Below are 13,467 nucleotides of genomic sequence, written 5' to 3' on the forward strand. Positions count from 1 at the left end.
TGCCAGGCACATCACAGAGTGAGATTATTTATACATTCATTTTAAAATTACTTATTGAGTGTGTACTGTATATGCTGGGGATAAGATTAAAGGAGTTTCTCTAGACTGACAGAGCTCAGGCTTCCCAGGTGGCGCTAGTGGTAAAGAACCCGCCTGCCAATGCAGGAGACATAGACTGACAGAGAACTAACATGCTGGCCAGTGGTCAACTAGAAACAAATTTGTTAGCTCCACCCTGAGGGTGGGAAGCTGGGGCCCAAGCTTTTCTCTTCTCTTGCAGCTACATTCGTCAATATTTCCTCTACAGCTGAACTGGTTGGCACGCAACCTGCAATGAGGCTCTGCTCAGAAGACCCCCACCTCTGCTGGACCTCCTGGCTCCTGGGATTCATCAGTCTCCTTCTCAGTGAGTGGCCTGGGCTCCTGGGGAGGGAGGGATATTGGATAAAACCAGCAAAGCAGGACCCTACCACTTGGAGTGCTCTCTAGGTTTTAACATCTTCGTTGAACAAAAAGGGAAAACAACTCTGTTATAAGTTTTCAAATGCAGTGTACTTGGTTTAGAGCCCCAGAGTGCAAGGAAAGAATAATATGGCCTTTTTGGTTGTGGCAAGTCTGGGATCCATGAGTTCAGATAGCCTGTCTGCATTAAGAGAACCATTTCCAAGGAGGTGAGGTTGCTTCTGCTGCAGTAACAGGGAAGCCAAGAGAGCCTGCCCAGGGTCCTGGGGAGAGGGAGGGAGACAAAGAACATGGCTCCTTAGGGCAGAGGGCAAGGGACTGAGGTTCTCCTGGTCTAGACTCAGAGGGCCCTGGAAGCTTATACAAGACATCGTGGAGGAGGAGGCCAACAAGAGCCCCAGGTCTGGGCCAGAGGGAGCAACTCTAGTGAGGCTCCTTGGGCTTCTCTACTAGAAAAGATAGTGAACACACACTCTCCACCAGGGTTTGGGGTGCAGATCCTAGCAGATCTTCACAAAGGAGAGGGTCCTCGCTGCCTCCAGTTTATCTCAAAAGAGTTTATAAATTTTGCATTCTACCTCAGTGTTAGTTTTCATTTTCAAAAGTTGAAAAATTACCTCCCAGTAAAACAAGTTCTCTGGGAGGTTGCCCTCTATAATATGAAGCACTGTTTTAGGGCAAAGTCCTAGAAACAATTGATCTTTACATCAATTTGGTAATGATTGAACAAGACGGGAAGTTTCTGTACAGTGGAATATTATTAATCCTTAAAAATAAAAAAACAGTCTACCAAACGGCTGGGAGGTATTTCTAATTTTTGACAGTGTCAGATACATGGATTTCCATCAGTAAGATGCAGAAAACTGTATATAATAAAATTCTAATCATGTAAATAAAACAGTAATATTTGATATTTAAAATCATCTATACACCCATGTATTTATGAGAATAGGAGAAAATTCTGGAGAAAATGTAACAGATGACTAACAGAGGATTAAAATGGGGGAAAAGTTTGGAGGTGGGAGAAGAAAAAGTGGAGAGAATAAGGAGTTGAGCAAAAAAGAGGAACTGAAAGAAAAAGAGAACGTCCTAAAGAAGGTTGCATACCAAGCAATTATTCTTCAATAAAAAATAAATAAATTTGGAAAATACACAGAAAGAGTGTGAATACATCTATAAATTTATGAAAGATTAGACTTTTGTACATATAAAAATTAAATACAAGTGAATGAAGAAAAGAAGAAAATATAGTGGATTGTAAATTCTGGATAAACTTAAACAAATTAGAGAGTATTGGTAAAAACAGGCCAATTTATATTAATAAAGGGCATTGAAACAAGGACTATATCCATTTAACTAGATTGCTTCTGCCTACAGTAAAATGTAGATTTTCTTCACTTTTCCAGTGTTCAGTTCAGTTCAGTCACTCAGTCATGTCCGACTCTTTGCGACCCCATGAACCACAGCACACAAGGCCTCCCTGTCCATCACCAACTCCTGGAGTCCACCCAAACCCATGTCCATTGAGTCGGTGATGCCATCCAACCACCTCATCCTCTGCCATCCTCTTCTCCTCCTGACCCCAATCCCTCCCAGCATAAGGGTTTTTCAAATGACTCAGCTCTTCACATAAGGTGGCCAAAGTATTGGAGTTTCAGCTTCAGCATCAGTCCTTCCAATGAACACCCAGGACTGATCTCCTTTAGGATGGACTGGTTGGATCTCCTTGCAGTCCAAGGGACTCTCAAGAGTCTTCTCCAACACCACAGTTCAAAAGCATCAATTCTTCAGCATTCAGCTTTCTTTATAGTCCAACTCTCACCTCCATACATGACCACTAGAAAAACTATAGCCTTGACTAGATGGACCTCTGTTGACAAAGTTATGTCTCTGCTTTTTAATATGCTGTCTAGGTTGGTCATACCTTTCCTTCCAAGGAGTAAGCATCTTTTAATTTCATGGCTGCAATCACCATCTACAGTGATTTTGGAGCCCAGAAAAATTAAGTCAGCCACTTGTTTCCACTGTTTCCCCTGCCATACTGTAAATATATGTTCAAGATTATAGTTTTATCCAAAGTCTGGGGCTAGAAATTCACAAATAAAAAATAAAGAGATGGAGACAAAGTGAGATAAAAGTAGAAAAAGAAGAGAGAGAAATGGTTTGAATTCCTCAAGTTAGAGATGAGATGATCTATACACAGAGAAGGAAAATTACTTTCTCAGGGTTCCCCAGGATCTGGGAAGGAGTGGAATTTGTTACCCACTTAGCACAAACCTCCATGGCACTGAATGAGATGGACACTTCCCAGTGAAGGTTGGGCACCCTGGGTGAAATGGAAGAGGTGTCATTGGAAGGAACATTAAATTGCTCTACACATTTGGAGGGGTGGGTGGCAAGGAGTGATGCTGTGGGTGAAGTATCTTTTTCTTTATCATTCTTAACATCTTTAACCCTTTTCTGGACATGAGTTCAGAAGTAGTGGGAAAGGAAGCTTGAAGGTGACTTCAGTTTGCACTGGAATTTCCCAGAGACGCAGAAGCGTCTCTACCTACTGGTAGGTCCTGGGAAGATGCACTCACCAGAGCAATGCCCTTCCTTCATGCCCTCAGAGTGTCCCTGTGTCTACCTGCAGAACACAAAGAAGAAAGTGTCCCTACCATCACTGACATCTAGAGAGAGTCATGGAGATGGAGGAGACAGTGCAAAGGTACAGGTGGGTTTGATTATGAGTTGAGAGAAAACGGCTATTGATTTCCTGGTGTGATGACGAAGGAAGGGTCAGAAACATGAACAAAATTTTATGTTGATTTTTGTTTGTTTGTTTTACAAATTTTAATTCCATTTATTCTTTTCTCAATCATGCATGGCAGTGGTATTCACTGTTGTTCTTTTGAATGGGTAGACATATCATTTAAATAAACTTCACTCTCTTGTTTATAACCACAGCCTTTCTGGCTTAATTTTCTTCTTCAGAATTAAACCTTTTGTAGTTCACAATGCTCTTACTGTCTGCCTACTTTTTCTATGTCTTCTTTCATCTTCCTCACAGCTGGTGCGCACCGCCAGCTTCTGAGTCCATCCTCCCTGCAGCCTGAGGGCTGAGCCTCCTCTCTCCCTGGTTCCCTCATTTCCAGCAAGTGTAGGGTCTGGTAGGTCTGCCGTTTAACTCTCCACTTGCCAGAAGTCCCTGCTCTGCTGTGTGTGCATGCTAAGTGGCTTCAGTCAGGTCTGACTCTTCAACTCCAAGGACTGTAGCCCATCAGGCTCCCTTGTCCATGAGATTCTCCAGGCAAGAATACCAGAGTGGGTTGCCATGCCCTCTTCCATGGAATCTTCCTGATCCTGGGATCAAACCTGCATCTTTTATGTCTCCTGCACTGAACAACATGTTCTTTATAACTAGTGCCACTTGAAAAGCTACCCACTGCCCTGCTCAGTTCAGTTCACTTCAATCGCTCAGTTGTGTCCAACTCTTTGCGACCCCATGAATCACAGCACTCCAGGCCTCCCTGTCCATCACCAACTCCCAGAGTTCACACAAACTCATGTGCATCGAGTCAGTGATGCCATCCAGCCATCTCATCCTCAGTCATCCCCTTCTCCTCCTGCCCCCAATCCCTCCCAGCATCAGGGTCTTTTCAAATGAGCCAACTCTTCGCATGAGGTGACCAAAGTATTGGAGTTTCAGCCCCAGCATCAGTCCTTCCATTGAACACCCAGTACTGGTCCCCTTTAGGATGGACTGGTTGGATCTCCTTGCAGTCCAAGGGACTCTCAAGAGTCTTCTCCAACACCACAGTTCAAAAGCATCAATTCTTTGGTGCTCAGCTTTCTTCACAGTCCAACTCTCACCTCCATACATGACCACTGGAAAAACCATAGCCTTGACTAGATGGACCTTTGTTAGCAAAGTAATGTCTCTCCTTTTTAATATGCTATCTAGGTTGGTCATAACTTTCCTTCCAAGGAGCGAGCATCTTTTAATTTCATGGCTGAAATCACCATCTGCAGTGATTTTGGAGCCCAAAAAAAATAAAATCTGACACTGTGTCCACTGTTTCCCCATCTATTTCCCATGAAGTGATGTGACCAGATGTCATGATCTTAGTTTTCTGAATGTTGAGCTTTAAGCCAACTTTTTCACTCTCCTCTTTCAGTTTCATCCACAGGCTTTTTAGTTCCTCTTCACCTTCTGCCATAAGGGTGGTGCCATCTGCATATCTGAGGTTATTGATATTTCTCCCAGCAATCTTGATTCCAGCTTGTGCATCTTCCAGCCCAGTGTTTCTCATGATGTACTCTGCATATAAGTTAAGTAAGCAGGGTGACAATATACAGCCTTGACATACTCCTTTTCCTATTTGGAACCAGTCTGTTGTTCCATGTCCAGTTCTAACTGTTGCTTCCTGACCTGCATACAGGTTTCTCAAAAGGCAGGTCAGGTGGTCTGGTATTCCCATCTCTTTCAGAATTTTCCACAGTTTATTGTGAACCACACAGTCAAAGGCTTTGGCATAGTCAATAAAGCAGAAATAGATGTTTTTCTGGAACTATCTTGCTTTTTCAATGATCCATCGGATGTTGGCAATTTGATCTCTGGTTCCTCTGTCTTTTCTAAAACCAGCTTGAACATCTGGAAGTTCATGTTTCACATATTGCTGAAGCCTGGCTTGGAGAATTTTGAGCATTACTTTACTAGCATGTGAGATCTGCTAAACCCCTGTAATTACTTGCTTCCCCTTTCCCAGGAGAGAAAGTTGGAGGATGAGTCTCCAGGAACTGCTCAGATCCTGGTGATAAGACAGCAGTGCTGGGAGAGAAGCCCCTGGGAAGGGCAGGGACAGGGTGGGGACCCGATGGGAGTGCCTTCAGGGGAGCAGCACTGGGCTGGGAGAGGGGAGCCCTGGTGCCAGGAGTGGCTCTGCCCTGTGTGACCAAGGACAGGTTCACCCCCTGGGGGGCCTTCCTCTGTGACAGGAGGGGCCTGGGCAGATGCCTCCCTAAGGACCTCCCCAGCTTAACTTTCTGTCCCCAGAGAGGACTCTCCTGTGTGTCCGTCAAGGCTCTGCTGTCTCCTCATCCCATGTATCCTAGTCCTGTGTCACGACAAGGACTGACAGCAGTGAGCCTGTTCAGGGTACATTCAAGAGGAGACCCCCGACCATTACTGTGGTCACTTCTCAGCCCTGCATGGAATGAGGGATGCTCTTCTTCATGGATCCCCTGGGGAATCCAGGCTGGCCCTCTGTTTTCTCTGCCTCTGCTCCGGAGAGGGGCGTTTAGACCACCTCCTGAAAGACATCATCTTTCACAGTCTATGGAAACTTTGTTTGCACATCATGCTCTGGAAATATAGTAAAGCAATATTAGGCCTAATGTAAGGCGCCAGGCCTGTGAGGGGAGCTGAAGGGACGGGGATGAAGGCCTGACCCCAAGGAGATGCCTAATTCTGTGAACAAGTGATTAAATACACACAAAGAAATATCTGAAATACACATATATATGAATACTGGCCTGAGTCACTCTCTAAATGGGTATAAGTACAATAGAGGAAGGCAGGCTTGATATGAGGAGAACTTACTCATTTGGAGAGAGAACTTTTTTCCCTGGCAGGCAGAGGCCAACCCAGGTGGATCATGACCCCCTGGGAAAAGCAAATTATTGTTCCCTTCAGGATAAGGCTGTTCTGCATTACTTTCCCTGGTCCTGTTCTGTCCTACCCTGTTCCTAAAAAGGGCAGACGGTATATGGCCCCCGGGGCCTGTGTCTGACGAGGGAGGGTGGGCTCAGGATGGGGTGGCCCTGAGGGGAATGTGCCCACTGGTCTCAGCTCTGCAGGAAAGTGATCGAGGAAGGCCCACTGCAACCTCTCGGGGACTGGCTAGGGAAGTGCTGACTCGATGGCAGGGGCAGCAGAGCTCACTAAATGATCACTTGCTCACTCTCATATTCTAGTCTCTGGCAGTTAGCCACGGCCTTGTGACCAGTGCTGTCCAGAAAGCAAGAGCCGAGAGCACACTACTTCTGGACAGAAGTGTGATTCTCCCGTTTCCCCTCCCTGCTGTGGGGCTGGGAGCCTGTGAGGACCCTGTGGGCTCCATGGAGGTGGTGGAGCCTCCACTCCGTGTGATGGGGTCCCTCCCTCGCTCCCTCATGGGGACTGTGGTGGGGGATATAAACTCCTCTTGTTCTAACACCTTGAGGTATTTTAACTGCTTCTTACACAGCACAGCCTAGCGTATCCTAACTACCAAACTGCTTAGAAGCAAAAAGGAGAACAGCATTCATATTTGTACTAGGTATTTACTGTTGTGTAACCTGTCACCCCAAAAGTTAATGCCTTAAATACCATCAAGTATAGTGTCACATTTTCTCTAGATCAGGGCCCAGGGGTGGGTCAGCTGGGTCCTCTGGCTCAGGGTCTCTCAGACTGAAATCAAGGTCTTGACTGAGGCTACATCAGCTCAGGGTCATCTGGGAAAGATCTGCTAGCAGGAAGCTTCTGTTGAACTGAGGGCCTCAGCTCCTCCTTGGATGTTGCCCAGCGGCTCCCTCTGTTCCTTGTTACATGGGTCTCCCCAGTAGGGCAACTGACAGCATGGCAGCTGGATTCCTCAGGGCAAGCAAGGGAGAGAGTGAAAGAGAGAGAGTGTGTGAGAGTGTAAGCAAGAGGGAAGTCACAGTCCTGTGTACTCTAAAACCACTGAGTGACATCCACCGTGTCTGCTGCGGTCCATTCCTGAGAGCAAGTCACTAGGTGCAGTCCACACTCCAGGGAAAGGGGTTAAACAAATGTGCAAACACAAGGAGGCAGGGGTGTAAGGAGACATTTTAGAAGTGCCTTCTACAGTTATGCACCTAATTTGTGCCTGAAAATATGCTGGGTGCTTTTCACTTATGAAGTCATTTAACTTATACTGACCTTATGAGGTTGGTAAGGAAATGTCAGGTTAGCAAATTTATGTAACCTATTCAATGTTAAACTTCATTAGAAAGAGGACTTGATTCCAAAAGTTATTTTTTTAAGTGGTATTTGACTTTATTTTTTTTCCATTTATTTTTATTAGTTGGAGGCTAATTACTTTACAATATTGTAGTGGTTTTTGCCATACATTGACACGAATCAGCCACAGATTTACATGTGTTCCCCATCCCAATCCCCCCTCCCACCTCCCTCTCCATCCCATCCCTGTGGGTCTCCCCAGTGCACCAGCCCTGAGCACTTGTCTCATGCATCCAACCTGAGCTGGTGATCTGTTTCTCCCTTGATAGTATAGTTGTTTCAATGCTGTTCTCTCTGAATATCCCACCCTCGCCTTCTCCCACAGAGTCTAAAAAATGCTGGAGAGGGTGTGGAGAAAAGGGAACCCTCTTACACTGTTTGGGAATGCAAACTAGTACAGCCACTATGGAGAACAGTGTGGATATTCCTTAAAAAACTGGAAAGAGAACTGCCATATGACCCAGCAATCCCACTCCAGGGCATACATACCAAGGAAACCAGATCTGAAAGAGACACGTACCCCAATGTTCATCACAGCACTGTCTATAAAAACCAGGACATGGAAGCAACCTAGATGCCCATCATCAGACGAATGGATAAGGAAGCTGTGGTACATATACACTATGGAATATTACTCAGCCAATAAAAAGAATTCATTTGACTCAGTTCTAATGAGATGGATGAAACTGGAGCCCATTATACAGAGCGAAGTAAGCCAGAAAGATAAAGACCAATATAGTATACTAATGCATACATATGGAATTTTAAAAGATGGTAACAATAACCCTATATGTAAAATAGAAAAAGAAACACATCTGTACAAAAGTTATTTCAATTAATTGTACTTGACTCTTTTACTAGAATTATGGAATTATCCTGGGTGGCTTTCTTTACAAAGAGGTTTGTGTGGGTTCTTTCCTTTATTATTGATGAAAAATATATATTTCCAATTTCCAACCCTTTAGGCATCTGCAGCACTGGGGCCAAGAGTCCTGGTGCACGTGGTTCTGAAATTCAGGATTCTGGAGCCCATGATCCCCTGCAGGGGATCCGAGGAGGTTCTGTATTGTTTCATGTGATCAAGAAGCAAGAAGCTGAACCAGAGGAGGTCTCATGGGCCTTTGGCCCTGAGTCAAACTACAGTGTCCTGCTGCAAGTCCATCGTGGGGCAGACACTCCAACCTGGGTCAGCCTCCAGGACAAGTACCAGCAGAGGGTCCATGTGTTCAACAACTTGTCCCTGAAGATTGAGAACCTGACCTGTGAGGACAGTGGACACTACCGGGCTCGAGTCAGCTTCCCTGGAGGATTAGAACTTACCCAGGTTTTCCTCCTCACGGTCTATGGTAAGTGACATCTCCTCACCATGGCTTCCCTCCTTCTTTTGTCCTAGGAGGGTCACATAGACCCCCATTTTATAAGATTTTATTTAGACCCCAACCTTCAGACTCTGTCTTCTCACCCAGTAATAAGGTGTGCATGTTAGCCATAAAAGGAGAGCAGACTTGAGAGTCACCAAAGGGAGAAATCACTTCAGTATTTTGAAGGAGGAAAATGGGAATTTATACGGTAACATTAATTGTTCTTTCTAAAACTAAATTGCTTAATTTCACTACTTGTTTTCTGTTACTACTGTAACAAACTACCAGAAAAACTTATAGCCTTCAGTTCAGTTCAGTTCAGTTCAGTTCAGTTCAGTTGCTCAGTCGTGTCCGACTCTTTGTGACCCCATGAATCACAGCACCCCAGGCCTCCCTGTCCATCACAAACTCCCAGAGTTTACTCAAACTTATGTGCATCGAGTCGGTGATGCCATCCAGCCATCTCATCCTCTATCGTCCCCTTCTCCTCCTGCCCCCAATCCCTCCCAGCATCAGGGTCTTTTCCAAGGAGTCAACTCTTCGCATGAGGTGGCCAATGTATTGGAGTTTCAGTTCAGCGTCAGTCCTTCCAATGAACACCCAGGACTTATCTCCTTTAAGATGGACTGATTGGATCTCCTTGCAGCCCAAGGGGCACTCAAGAGCCTTCTCCAACACCATAGTTCAAAAGCATCAATTTTTCAGCGCTCAGCTTTCTTCACAGTCCAACTCTCACCTCCATAAATGACCACTGGAAAAACCATAGCTTTGACTAGACGGACCTTTGTTGGCAAAGTAATGTCTCTGCTTTTAAATATGCTATCTAGGTTGGCCATAACTTTCCTTCCAAGGAGTAAGCATCTTTTAATTTCATGGCTGCAATCACCATCTGCGATGATTTCGGAGCCCAAAAAAATAGTCTGACACTGTTTCCACTGTCTCCCCATCTTATGGCCTTAAAACCTCTCAATTTGATTACCTTATCATTTTTTAGGTCATAAGTCAGACTTGGGTCTCATGGGGCAAAATCAAGGTGTTGGCAGGCCTGTACTCCTACCTGGTGACTCAGGGGAGAATCCATTTCTTGCCTTTCCCACCTTCAAGTGGATACCTGATTTCCTTGGCTGGTGTCCCCGCTTCATTCATCTTCAAATCATCAAATTCATCTCCCATTGCATCCATCTGATCTGTTCTGCCTGTCTTTTTCACTTTTTTTTTTTTATGAGAAGTTGTTTTTTTTTTTTTTAAGTATGCCTTTTACTGTGATCTGTGACAAATAAACTAGATTCAGCCTTGTAGTTAACAATGACACAATAACAGCAGCTTGATAGCAGCAAGCAAATTTTTTATTTAAAAAAATTAATAAGTCCTTGAATATTTGCATTTGCCAAAATACAGATACAAAATACACAGATATATCAGATGGGCTCTTAAATTATAAAAAAGTTTATATTAACTATATAGTATTATTTTTCAAAAGAACTATAGGTAATTTTCATATATATGTGTGTGTGTGTGTGTATGTGTGTGTACAGACTTCCCCAGAGGCTCAGCAGTAAAAAAAAAATCCACCTGCAGTACAAGAGTCACAGAAGACATGGGTTCTATCCCTGGGTTAGGAAGATCCCCTGGAGGAGGGCATGGTAACCCACTTCAATATTCTTACCTGGAGAATCCCATGGACAGAGGAGCCTGGCGGGCTGTGGTCTAAGGAGTTATGAAGAGTTAGACATGACTGAAGAAACTGAGCATGCACATATACTAGTGAAACTGTCACCATAACTTATGCCAAAACATCAGATTCATCCTCTCCAAATGCTTCCTCCTGCCTTTATTTGACTGTTGCTGTTGTTGCTTGTGTAACTGCTCACAATTTAAGTGTAGTCTACAGTGTTATATGTTATAATTACTTTACATATATTATGTAGTATTGTTAACTTTAGGCACTATTCCATACAGTAGGTCTCTAAGATTTATTCATCTTGTGTAACTGAACCTTTGTACCTTTTGACCAATACCTACTCATTTCACCCTCTTCCCAGATCTGTGCAAGAACACTGTCACTCTTCACTTCTATAAGACTGATAATATTAGGCTCATCATATAAGTGGTTTCATGTAGTATTTATTTGTTCTTTTTTCTCTGGCTTACTTTACTTAGAGTAATGTCTTACTGCTTCATCTATGTTTGTCACAAAAGGCAAAATTTCCTTCCTCTGTAAGTTTGAATAATATTCTTCTAGATGAAAGTGAAAAAGGAGAGTGAAAAAGCTGGCTTAAAACTCAATATTCAAAAAACTTAGCTCATGGCATCTGGTTCCATCACTTCATCGCAAGTGAATGGGGGAAAAGTGGAAATAGTGAGAGATTCTATTTTGGGGGATCCCAAAATCACTGCAGAGAATGACTGCAGCCATGAAATTAAAAGATGCTTGCTCCTTGAAGAAAAACTATGACAAACCTAGACAGCATATTGAAAAGCAGAGACATCACTTTGCAAACAAACGTCCATCTATTCAAAGCCATTGTTTTCACAGTAGTTGTGTACAGATGTGAGAGTTGGACCATAAAGAATGCTGAACATCAAAGAACTGATGCTTTCAAATAATGTTACTGGAGAAAAGTCTTGAAAGTCCCTTGGACAGTGAGGAGATCAAACTAGTCAATCCTAAAGGAAATCAACACTGAATAGCCATTGGAAGGACTGATGCTGAAGTTGAAGCTCTAACACTTTGGCCACCTGATGCAAAGAACCAGTTCTTTGGAAATGATCTGATGCTGGGAAAGATTGAGGGCAGGAAGAGAAGGGGGAGACAGAGGATGAGATTGTTGGATGTCATCACCAACTCAATGAACATGAGTTTGAGCAAACTCCAGGAGACAGTGAAGGACAGGGAAGCCTTCAGTTCAGTTCAGTTCAGTCGCTTAGCCTTGTCCAACTCTTTGTGACCCCAGGAATCACAACACGCCAGGCCTCCCTGTCCATCACCAACTCCCGGAGTTTACTCAAACTCATGTCCATCGAGTCGGTGTTGCCATCCAGCCATCTCATCCTCTGCCATCCCCTTCTCCTCCTGCCCCCAATCCCTCCCAGCATCAGGGTCTTTTCCAATGAGTCAACTCTTCGCTGACTTCACCTTCACTGCAGTGGCCCAAGTATTGGAGTTTCAGCTTCAGCATCAGTCCTTCCAATGAACAGCCAGGACTAATCTCCTTTAGAATTGACTGGTTGGATCTCCTTGCAGTCCAAGGGACTCTCAAGAGTCTTCTCCAACACCACAGTTGGAAGCCTGGCATGCTGCAAATCCAGGGGTTGCAAAGAGTTGGACATGACTAAGTGACTGACCAACAACAATATTCCTTTGTATGTGGCTTAGAAGGTAAAGCGTCTGCCTACAATGCAGGAGACCCAGGTTCAATCCCTGGGTCGGGAAGATCTCTTGGAGAAGGACATGGCAACCCACTCCAGTATTCTTGCCTGGAAAATCCCACGGACAAGGAGCCTGGTAGGCTACAGTCCATGGGGTCGCAAAGAGTCAGACACGACTGAGTGACTTCACTTTCACTTTCACCATGTTTATCATCTCACCTGGCAACAGATATTTAGGTTGCTTCCATGTCTTGTATATTGTAAAAATGTTTCAGTGAACATGAAAGTGCAGATATATTTTTGAAATCCTGATTTCATTTCCTTTAAATATATACCCAAAGTATAATTCCTGAATCATAGAGTAGTTATAAGTCATCGTCAAAGTTACGGTTTTTCCAGTAGTCAGGTATGGATGTCGGGCATGGAATAGTAGTCAGATATGGCAGGTCGGTCCATAAAGAAGGCTGAGCATTGAAGAATTGATGCTTTTGAACTATGGTGTTGGAGAAGACTCTTGAGAGTCCCTGAGACTGCAAGGTGATCAAGCCAGTCAATCCTAAAGGGAATCAGTGCTGAAAATTCACTGGAAGAACTGATGTCAAAGCTGAAACTCCAGTACTTTGGGACCTGATGTGAAGAACTGACTCATTGAAAAAGACCCTGATGCTGGGAAAGATTGAAGGCAGAAGGAGAAGGGGACAACAGAGGATGAGACAGTTGGATGGCATTACTGACTTGATGGACATGAGTTTGAGCAAGCTCGGGGAGTTGGTGATGGACAGGGAAGCCTGGCGTGCTGCAATCCATGGGGTCACAAAGAGTCAGACACAACTGATTGACTGAACAACAGCCAGTTATATTTTTAGTTTTTGAGAATCTCTATACTATTTTCCAAAATGGCTGCACCAATTTACAATCCCACCAACAGTGTATGAGTATCCCTTTTTCTCTACCCCATCATCAACACATCTTTTTTTTCTTTTTGATAGTAACCTTTACAACTTGTATACTCACTGTGGTTTTAGGCTTCCCCTGTGGTTCAGCAGCAGAGAATCTGTCTGCATTGAAGGAAACACAGGAGATGCCTGTTTCAGGAATATCCCCTGGATGAGGAAATGACACCCTGTTTCAGGATTCTTGCACACATTATGGTTTTGATTTTCACTTTCCTGGTGATTAATAATGTTGAGTGATTTTTCATATACCTGTTGGCCATTTTTATATCTTCTGTTGACAAATGTCTATTCAATTCATTTCCCCATTTTTAAC

At 44.0% G+C, this 13,467-nt stretch overlaps 1 protein-coding gene across 7 annotated transcripts in view; it reads left to right on the plus strand.

The window, feature by feature from the left end:
- Window positions 1–263: 263 nt before the first annotated feature.
- The window catches only part of LOC122678224 (SLAM family member 5-like), a 30,159-nt gene continuing 16,955 nt past the window's right edge, over window positions 264–13,467 (plus strand). For 5 of the 7 annotated variants that reach the window (XR_006336037.1, XR_006336038.1, XM_043878830.1 and 2 more), the window contains exons 1-3: window positions 264–406; window positions 3,075–3,172; window positions 8,514–8,814. Coding sequence is in view for 5 of the 7 variants with exons in the window: in XM_043878830.1 (XP_043734765.1) it covers window positions 334–406; window positions 3,075–3,172; window positions 8,514–8,814 (472 nt within the window). In the remaining 2 variants the exon portion in view is untranslated. Of the gene's footprint in view, window positions 407–3,074; window positions 3,173–8,418; window positions 8,815–13,467 lie in introns of all 7 variants that reach the window. The other 2 variants (XM_043878832.1, XM_043878833.1) reach the window with 2 other exon arrangements.

The sequence above is a fragment of the Cervus elaphus genome, chromosome 20 (genome assembly GCF_910594005.1).
Source record: "Cervus elaphus chromosome 20, mCerEla1.1, whole genome shotgun sequence".
Taxonomy (NCBI): Eukaryota; Metazoa; Chordata; class Mammalia; order Artiodactyla; family Cervidae; genus Cervus; species Cervus elaphus.